This window comes from Rhagoletis zephyria, unplaced genomic scaffold (genome assembly GCF_001687245.7).
Source record: "Rhagoletis zephyria isolate East Lansing unplaced genomic scaffold, Rhagoletis_zephyria_1.1 Rzeph_scaffold_00486, whole genome shotgun sequence".
Taxonomy (NCBI): Eukaryota; Metazoa; Arthropoda; class Insecta; order Diptera; family Tephritidae; genus Rhagoletis; species Rhagoletis zephyria.
The window spans coordinates 85,208-95,441 of record NW_016157570.1 but is presented as its reverse complement, the minus strand read 5'-3'; the positions used below and the strand labels follow the sequence as shown (position 1 = coordinate 95,441).

Below are 10,234 nucleotides of genomic sequence, written 5' to 3'. Positions count from 1 at the left end.
GATGCTTCGGCTTTCGTTAAATTTGTTTATAACTCTTCTCCACTTTACGGATTCCTTCTGTCTCTGTAGCTGTGCCCTTCTCGGTATATAGCTCTGCTACTTTCACTGCTTCCACTCTCGTTAATTTTATACATTTTCTCCTCTTTACTGATTTCTGCGAACTCTGTAGCTTTACCCTTCTCAGTGTATAGCTGTGCGGCTTCCACTGCTTCGACTTTCGTTAATTTTATACATTTTCTCCTCTTTACTGATTTCTGCGATCCCTGTAGCTTTGCCCTTCTCAGTGTATAGCTGTGCGGTTTCCACTGCTTCGACTTTAGACTTTTCTCCCCTTTACAGATTTTTGTTGCGTTTGTACCCGTACTCTTCTAAGTCTGTAGCTGTGCGGCTTACACTCCTTTGTACGACTGTCATAACTTCTTATTATTTAAAATCACCACTTTCTCTCTTTCACGATTGCTAAACTTTTACATGTCTTTGATTTTTCGCTTTATATACAAAATTCAAACATCGTATGTAACGGTCTTTTCACGAAATTTGCACTTTGAGAAAATTATTTTCAGCTGCACTCTTCTTAGTCTATAGCTGTATGGGTTACACTTCTGGTTTTGGCTATCGTTACTACTTCAAACTCAAAATTCACTTCTTTCTTCTTTCATATCTTTGATATTCGGCTTTACAAAATTTGAACTTCGTATGTGGGTACGCGAGCACTGCAACACTTATATTTAATTTACACAATTTGTAGCTAGCTTACTAGTGTGCATTTCATTTTGAATTTGGTATCTTTTGAATTTGTACTTTGAACTACCTCTGGTGTACACCCTTTGTAAGCTTATCTTAGGAGTGGTTGGCAACGCATGCCCAACTCGCTCGCTACCAAATCGTGTATACTCATTTGTATGTATATATATGCTTTGCACCTTTTGACAGCTGTGTTATTACCTTTTATATACTCATTTTGTAAGCCTCATAAAAAGTTGCAGTGCTCGTGCGCGAATAAATTAAACTTAATCTTATATTGAATTAAAAAATTCTCACGCGCTTTAGAAACACCACATATTTTTCTCGTTTAATCCAGAAAAGATTTGCAGTGCTCGGGCACGAAGTATCTACGCAAAACCTTACGTATAAGTTGCAACTTGCGCTCGAATTGTTCGGAATAACTAAATTTTTCATTGGCTAAATCGTACCAATAAAGTATAATAAAACCATTAATAAACTGTTTGATTTCCGCCAATAAACTCCGTTTGTGTTGTGCAAGAGTGTTCCGGCGAACTACAGCCGCCAGTATCATAGATTTGAGGACACCAGGTCACCATCCGCTATATCGCCACCACAAAAACAGTGTCGTCAGTGCACCCGTCGTTCACCGCCGCCAAAGGCAGTTCATCCACCGATCACCGTCAAAGACAAGAAGGTGCCATCTCTCCAACTGCCGCCGCTGGCTAAAATTTGGAGACAGAATCCCACGAAGCGCTGCCATACACCAATTAGAGAAGCCCCACCGCCCTCAGCTTACAAGGAAGTCGGGTGCGCCTCCATTTGGTCCTTCTGCGCCAGCAGACCCCGAACCAGCAGCAAGTATTAGAAAAAGTCCCTTTGTAAACCGTAAGTAAGCCTATTATTTCTTAGTGCTACATACTTATTCCCACGGTAACTACACTATACAAACATACATATATCGCATTAAAGTACTTCAAAAAAAAGTAACCTAAAATTCGTAAAAATCTTATGCGCTTTTTTCCAAAAAAAAACGGCATCCTCAGTCCGTTAAAGAATTTTTTAGAACTTCGTGCATATATATGTATATTTCCAAGTTTTCGAGTAAATAAGTACCGAAAGCCAATATCCCGTATATCGAAAATACATACATATATGCATGTACATATGTACTGATTTCTCTTCCCGCCTATTTGTACATATTTTCCCGCTCAAGCGTTTTCATACATACAGTCCACACATATATATACATATCTACTTACAAGTACATAGGCAATTTTCTATTCCCTCTCCTCCCACACTCGCTTTTACTAAATCAAATATAATTTCTCATTGATATTTATGTATACAAACTTAAATTCCCCACAACGTTTGCTCGTAATAATACATAAATTCTACACATTTTCTCAGCAGTGTTTCCCTTGTTTAAAATAAAAGTTTCGATTTCACGACAACAAAGGTGCACAAGTGAGACAATATTACAAAGCGACATATAAACACACATATATAAACACATAGGCATACTTATATACACACAATCCCATACATATCTACATATAAAAAGTGCGATACAGTGGTCGGTTTGCAGTGCAATAAAGTTAATAAATAAAAGCTGACGGCGCTTATATACAAATACCATTGTTACAGTCCCGTGAATTAAATTTGCATTTCACCAAAAGTAATTAAAGCGCATTCTCGTTCTTCTACTGTGTAGTCTCTTATATATACATAAAATTGTGGTTACAGTCGCGTGAAAAACAAAAAAAAATAAAAACTTGCATCTACATAAACTAAAATTTTCTCGTACTCTTTCATTCGTTGAGCAAGTTTCTCGAAATAACTCTATTCTCAAAAACGGGTAAATAAATAAATTAGTCAATAAATTAAATCTCTATTTTTCTCTAATTCGCGACCGAGCACTGACATAATCGCAAAACTGACACATTTAATTATTTACTCACTCATATTATATCACTGTATATTTACTTCTCTGGCATTCCTTTAAAAAGGAATTGCATTAAATTCTCTGGCATTCCCTTAAAAAGGAATTGCATTAAATTCTCTCTGGCATTCCTGTAAGAGGAATCGCATTTACTTAAAAAAAAAAAAAAAATATTTCATTCTTGTAGTATTCTCGAGTTCTTTGCATCTCCCTCAGGCATCCCTCTCTCTCAGTCTCTCAACCCAGTCCTTTCAGACTAAATTATAAATTTTCTCGGGGCTTAACGAAGAATCCCAAATTCCCAAAATGAGTGATGAAGAGAAAATCGTTGCGATCGAAACTCAACGCTCTGCCCGCTCAAGCGGGAAAACTTCAAAAAAACAAAGGCAATTGGCCTCCGTTAAGTTTATTGCAGAGACTGATAATTTAGTCGATTACTGTTCAAGATTCAAATCCCTACCTCTCGAAAATAACTCAGAATCAAGCCTGAAAATAAAAGATACGAGTTTAGACAATTTTTGGAATCGAGTTCAAAACTCTTATGATGTAGTTGTAGAGGCAGACGAGCAAGACCTTCCCGAAGATTTCAAAGCAGGTGCTTTTCGCAAATATCGGTCTTGTCTCGATCAATATGAAGACACTAAAGCTCAAATCGCTGACCAGCTCCATCTTCATAAGCAAGTGAGCACTCCCATGCCTACTCCCTCTTCATCACAACCCAAACGCCAGTCTGGCCTCGGCTTAACCGTCCCTCCTTGTGACACCGAAGTATTTTACGGAAGTTATGAACAATGGCCCTCTTTCCGGGATATGTTCACAGCGGTATACATAAATCACCCTGAACTCACCCAAGGCCAAAAGTTGTACCATCTCAGGTACAAAACTCAAGGTAAAGCCAATCAAATAGTAAAGCAATTTTCTCTCTGTGATGAAAGCTTTAATCTTGCATGGGAAGCACTTCGATCTCGATATGAGAATAAGCGTATTCTGGTAGACAACCAAATACGAATCTTAATGAACCTCAAACCCATTCCCACCGAAAGCAGCGAAGACATACAAAGGCTGCAGTCTTCAGTAAACAACTGCCTTCAAATTCTCGCAACTCAGCAAGTCTCAACCGAAAATTGGGACCCCATCCTCATCTATATAGTAACCTCTAAGCTTCCCGAAACTACAGTATCCCTGTGGGAACAATCCCTCAGCTCGAGGAAAGACCTTCCCAACTGGTCCCAAATGGACCAGTTCCTCACTACTCGTTATGAAGTAGCCGAAAGAGTTGATCAATGGCGCCTGCCGAAGACGAGACTTTCTGGTCAGCCCAATAGCCCCTCAAAGCCCCCTTTCTCGCATAACAAACCACCTTTTAAACCCCCTCTCTCTCAAAGCTTTCAAAACAGAGCAATGTCACAAATACAATCTCACGTGACAGAGCAGCGAATAATGCACAAATGTTCGATGTGTAAGAACTCCTCTCATTCGCTGTGGAACTGCTTCAAATTCCGAAAGTTGTCAATCCCTGATCGCAAGAAGTTCGTAAGAGAAAATAATATGTGCTTCAATTGTCTATCTCAGTCACACTCGTTGAAAGATTGCCCTAGCACCCAAACTTGTAGCCATTGTAATGAACGGCACAACTCAGTGCTCCATGAAGCCACAAACTCCATGCCGAAAAGGCAACCCCCAAGAGTGCAAAAAACCAACTCACAAGTGGCAACCACAACCTCCACAAACTTAAGTGCCCAAACTTCAACTCAAACAGACGCTGACGAACAAGAAGCCTCAGGTACGCAGGTGCAATCATTCTACTCAGAGAATGAGAGCAGAATACTCCTCCCTACAGCTATGGTACCGGTATCACACCGAGGAGAAATATTTAAACTCAGAGCTCTCATAGACCAGGGGTCAGAACGAAGCTTTATCTCCACCAAAGCTCAGAATAAGCTAGGGCTGCCCTGCAAATCCTCAAAATTTGAAATCTCGGGCATGGGTGGAAGAGTTGTTCAAACTTCGAACAAATTATGCTCTTTAGTCTTGGTCTCCGCCGATCTCCAAACTCAAATAAATGCTCAAGCTATCGTGTTACCACAGCTGACAAAAATGCTCCCCAAGTTCCCACTTAATCATGACCACAAAGAAAAATGGTCTCATCTGAAACTGGCAGATCCAAACTGCCACTCCCCAGCCCAGATTGACCTCGTGTTAGGCAGTGATATCATCCCTCAAATAATCGAGGAGGGCATTGAAAAAATCTCACCAACTCTGCTAGCTCAAAAGACAATATTTGGTTGGATACTTAGTGGTCAGATTTACGAAAACATAGCTTCATACTCTACACAAATAGAGGAAATTTCTAATGAGCACCTCAACTCACAATTGCGTCGGTTTTGGGAACTAGAAGAAGTTCCAAACCTCAAGCATACCACCCCTGAAGACGACTTTTGCGAAGATTTCTATAAATCCACCACTTCTCGCAACTCTGATGGTCGTTATGTGGTCAGGCTTCCGTTCAAGCCAAGTTTCCCCAAAGAAATCTCTTTAGGTTACTCTCGCTCCTCAGCGCTTCAGCAATTTCTCGGAATGGAGAGAAACCTCCGCAAAAAGGGCGATTTAAAGGCCTCATATGATAATGTCCTGGAAGAATATCTCACCCTAAACCACATGGAAAAAACTATGTCCCAAGAAAAACTCCTCTCAGGCAAGTACATGTCGTTCTATCTCCCTCACCATGCGGTCATTAAGCCCGAAAAACGAACGACAAAGGTACGAGTTGTCTTTAATGCATCAAAGATTTCGGGATCCGGTTACTCTCTTAACGATGTATTATATACCGGACCAACTCTCCAGCCTGATTTGATGCTTCTCATCCTCAAGTGGCGAATGTATAAATTTGTATTTAATGGTGATGTCGAAAAGATGTACCGACAAATACTGCTACATCCCGAAGACCAGGACTTTCAAAGAATAATCTTTCGTTCACCCACAACCAGTCCCATTCAAGATTATAAATTAAAAACGGTCACATTCGGTGTAAACTGTGCGCCCTACCTCGCCATTCGCACACTTCACCAAGTAGCACAAGATGAAAAAACCAACTACCCAATGGCCGCCCACATTCTGAATAAAGAGACGTATGTGGATGACATACTCTCTGGCAGCCACGATCTGACAATCGCCACTCAATCTCTCACCCAAGTCATTCAGGCTCTAAACTCGGCAGGCTTTCCCTTAAAGAAAATAACAGCGAACCACCCAGAAATTCTCAAAAATATAAGGAAAGAGGACTTGCTCGATACTAATTTTCTCGAGTTCGAAAAGGCAAGTACCACAAAGACTCTAGGGATCCAATGGAACGCGCTCACAGACACGTTTTCCTATACGATCGACTCCATCCCAGCCTTATCTGCTAGCACTAAACGACAGATTCTCTCCTCTGTCGCGAAACTTTTTGACCCCGCAGGGTGGCTTACGCCGATAATGATCCAGGCAAAGATTCTCTTACAAGAGCTCTGGATCGACGGAACTGACTGGGACGAAAAAGTCAAGCCCCTCCGTCTTGTTAAATGGTCTCAGTTCGCACAAAATCTCCACACAATCTCGACCATTCAAATACCCCGATGGGTAAACTTTGTTCCCGACCAGCATGTTGAACTCCATGGATTCTGCGACGCCTCAGAAAAGGCATATTGTGCTAACGTATATGTTCGAACTACTCATGGTTCCAGTATCTCTTCTCATCTTCTGGTTTCCAAAGGCAAGGTAGCACCCCTTCGAACAACTAGCTTACCCCGGCTTGAGCTCTGCGGAGCTCTTCTCTTAGCCAAACTTGTCGCAGCTATTCAGTCCCATCTCGACCTCTCTAAAAGAAAACTGGTACTATGGTCTGACTCTGAAATTGTATTGGCATGGCTGGAAAAACCACCCCACTCTTGGAAAACGTTCGTCTCTAATCGCACCGCGGAGATCTTGGAACTCGTCGGAAACGCCACCTGGCGACATGTATGCAGCAGCGACAACCCCGCAGATATGGGCACAAGGGGTTGCAAGCCACTAGACTTAGCAGCGTCGTCGTTATGGTGGAATGGTCCTGAGTGGCTATCCAAGCCCCCCGAAGGATGGCCAAAACCCCCAGTCCGCAATGTCAACCCCCCGGAAGTACGAAGAGTGGAGGCACTCCTCACTACCGAAGAAGACCCCGACATTCTGGACAGGTTTTCCTCTTTCTCTCGAGCCTTGAGAGTGATGGCTTACGTCTTCAAGTTCATCAGACGACTAAAGGACAAAGGGACAGGAGCTTCTGACCGCGCATCATCCCCGCTATCACATGATGAGCTCCGCCAAGCGAAAATTCGTCTGATCATCCTTACGCAAACCCGTCACTTCCCCCATGAAAAAGCCCGCTTAGAAGACTCAAAACCCATTGACAAAAAGAGTTCACTATTAGTTCTTAACCCCTTCTTGGATAAAAATGGAGTTATCCGCGTCAATGGACGCCTTGCTCATGCTACCCTGAGCTACAACGAACGTCACCCCATTATAATTCCGGAAAAGTCCCGATTCGCATTCCTCTATCTAAAATTTCTCCATGATCTCCTGCTCCATGCAGAAGTACGACTTATGCAGCAGATGACCAGGCAAGAATTGTATATTCCCCGGCTAAAACCCCTCATCAAAAAATGCATTTATCAATGTAAATCCTGCACCATTCACAAACAGCAAATGCGCTCGCAGATTATGGCTGCCCTGCCGCCCGAACGATGCACCTTCGCTCCGCCCTTCACCACCACCGGTGTTGATTTTGCTGGGCCTTTTCAAATAAAAGCCTCCATGCTAAGATCTCCCACTTTAGTGAAAGGCTATGTGGCCGTCTTTGTGTGCTTCACAACAAAGGCGGTACACCTCGAGCTGTGCTCAGACCTGACCAAAGAGGCATTTCTCGCCGCCTTTGCTCGTTTTGTTGGTCGCCGTGGTTACCCCGCTAAAATGATGAGTGACAATGGCAAAACTTTTATAGGAGCCAAAAGAGCCACTGAAAAGGAGTTCTCTGTCTTCCTCCAAACTGCATCCCGTGATATTGTCCAAAAATACTCACCCCAGGGTATTAATTGGCAATTTATACCTCCCAGCGCCCCGCACATGGGTGGCTTATGGGAGTCTGCCGTTAAAAGTTTTAAACTTCACTTCAAAAGGACTGCCGGGCCCCATAAATTTACGTTTGAGGAGTTTACTACCCTTTTAATAAGAGTAGAAGCTGTATTAAATTCTCGTCCGATAACCCCACTCACCCAAGACCCGACGGACTTTACAGCGCTCTCACCTGGCCACTTTCTCCGGGGTGCTCCCCTCCTATCATTCCCCGAGTCTAATCGCGAAAACCTCTCGCTCATTAATAGATGGGAAAAACTCAAGGTTTTACACCACCAATTCGCAAACCGATGGAAGGAAGACTACCTTAAAGACCTACATAAGCGACACAGGTGGAAGAACGCTCAAGTAGAACCCAGAATCGGAGAATGCGTAGTCATTAATGATGACACACTCCCGCCCACGGAGTGGCGCCTGGGCCGCATCGAAAGGTTGCACCCTGGCAAGGATGGACACATTCGTGTGGTCGACGTCCGCACCCAAACAGGCCTACTCACTCGGCCATTAGTAAAATTAGTATTTTTGCCTTCGAGCGAAGACACCCCCTCTCGCATTGAAACCGATTAGCACTCCATAAACTCCTCACTTGAATAAGCAGCCAAATGACTGCACATCGATTTTCACACACCACACATACATATACACTTTCGTATCTCTCTCCTATGCCTCCCATATATTAATATACGTAACACTAAAAATTTCCGTATACAAACTTCTTCCAGATGGATCACGATGAGGCACCTCAGCCAGCACCGCGAACGTTCCTAAAGTCGCAGATTGGAACCACCCACAGCATACGTTCGGCGAATCATCCCACGGAGGATTATAAGCGGTGCCGATTGTGCGCCGGTCATCATGCGCTCCGAGTATGTCCAGCGTTCTTGGGCGTACAGCCACAGCAGCGCTTCTTACTGGCAAGGGCGCACAAGTACTGCACGAACTGCCTGGCGCTTTCGCATCCGACCGCCCAGTGCACGTCCACTACCACCTGCCGCACTTGCTCCCTACAGCATCATACACTACTGCACCGGAATGGTACACCGGCAGCCCGCCGCACGAGGGCGAACTCCGCAGTTCAGCCCCCTAAACGCCTCGACCAGACAAACAAAAACGCTCCCCAACGTGGGGGATCAGGGCGTACATCACCGCCCTACAACCACACCCGACACCATCCCACCAGAGGGAACCGTAAAGTGCGCTTCACGGGGAAGGGATTCCAAACTGCTGGCTATCGTAGCAAGGCTACCAAAATTTTGGTTCACGAGGCAATGAGGGCTCTACGGGAGCTGAAGGATGCACTAGCCGCTTAACGCGGCCAGGGCCGGGAGGATGGCTACGCGAGCACTGCAACACTTATATTTAATTAACACAATTTGTAGCTAGCTTACTAGTGTGCATTTCATTTTGAATTTTGTATCTCTTGAATTTTGTATATTTTGAATTTATACTTTGAACTAGCTCTGGTGTGCACCCTTTGTAAGCTTATCTTAGGAGTGGTTGGCAACGCATGCCCAACTCGCTCGCTACCAAATCGCTGTATACTCATTTGTATGTATATATATGCTTTGCATCTTTTGACAGCTGTGTTATTACCTTTTATATACTCATTTTGTAAGCCTCATAAAAAGTTGCAGTGCTCGTGCGCGAATAAATTAAACTTAATCTTATATTGAATTAAAAAATTCTCACGCGCTTTAGAAACACCACATATTTTTCTCGTTTAATCCAGAAAAGATTTGCAGTGCTCGGGCACGAAGTATCTACGCAAAACCTTACGTATAAGTTGCAACTTGCGCTCGAATTGTTCGGAATAACTAAATTTTTCATTGGCAAAATCGTACCAATAAAGTATAATAAAACCATTAATAAACTATTTGATTTCCGCCAATAAACTTCGTTTGTGCNCATTAATAAACTATTTGATTTCCGCCAATAAACTCCGTTTGTGTTGTGCAAGAGTGTTCCGGCGAACTACAGCCGCCAGTATCACAGATTTGAGGACACCAGGTCACCATCCGCTATATCGCCACCACAAAAACAGTGTCGTCAGTGCACCCGTCGTTCACCGCCGCCAAAGGCAGTTCATCCACCGACCACCGTCAAAGACAAGGTGGTGCCATCTCTCCAACTGCCGCCGCTGGCTAAAATTTGGAGACAGAATCCCACGAAGCGCTGCCATACACCAATTAGAGAAGCCCACCGCCCTCAGCTTACAAGGAAGTCGAGTGCGCCTCCAGTATGTAACGGCCGTTTCATGCAATTTGCATTTCGAGAAAATTCTTTTCAGCCATAACCTTCAAACACTTATTTATGCTTTTTCGACAAAACAATTTTATTCATTTTAAACTTTTTCACATGTTTCTCTGTTTCACAACTGGCTCATATTCAATGCTTTAGTCTTTCAAATCGCGATTTACACTACCCCGA

At 43.4% G+C, this 10,234-nt stretch overlaps 1 protein-coding gene across 2 annotated transcripts; it reads left to right on the top strand.

Annotated features, from left to right (window-relative positions):
* Window positions 1-906: 906 nt before the first annotated feature.
* LOC108359893 (uncharacterized) lies at window positions 907-9,633 on the top strand. 2 transcript variants are annotated; one of them, XM_017611970.1, is made up of 2 exons: window positions 907-1,580; window positions 8,530-9,633. In XM_017611970.1, exon 2 carries the CDS (start codon window positions 8,530-8,532, stop codon window positions 9,115-9,117), a length of 588 nt encoding a protein of 195 aa, XP_017467459.1. In that variant the 5' UTR covers window positions 907-1,580; the 3' UTR covers window positions 9,118-9,633. The 2 variants fall into 2 exon arrangements, with proteins under 2 accessions (XP_017467459.1, XP_017467458.1); XM_017611969.1 differs by having other exon boundaries at window positions 909-1,611.
* The last annotated feature ends 601 nt before the right edge of the window (window positions 9,634-10,234 follow it).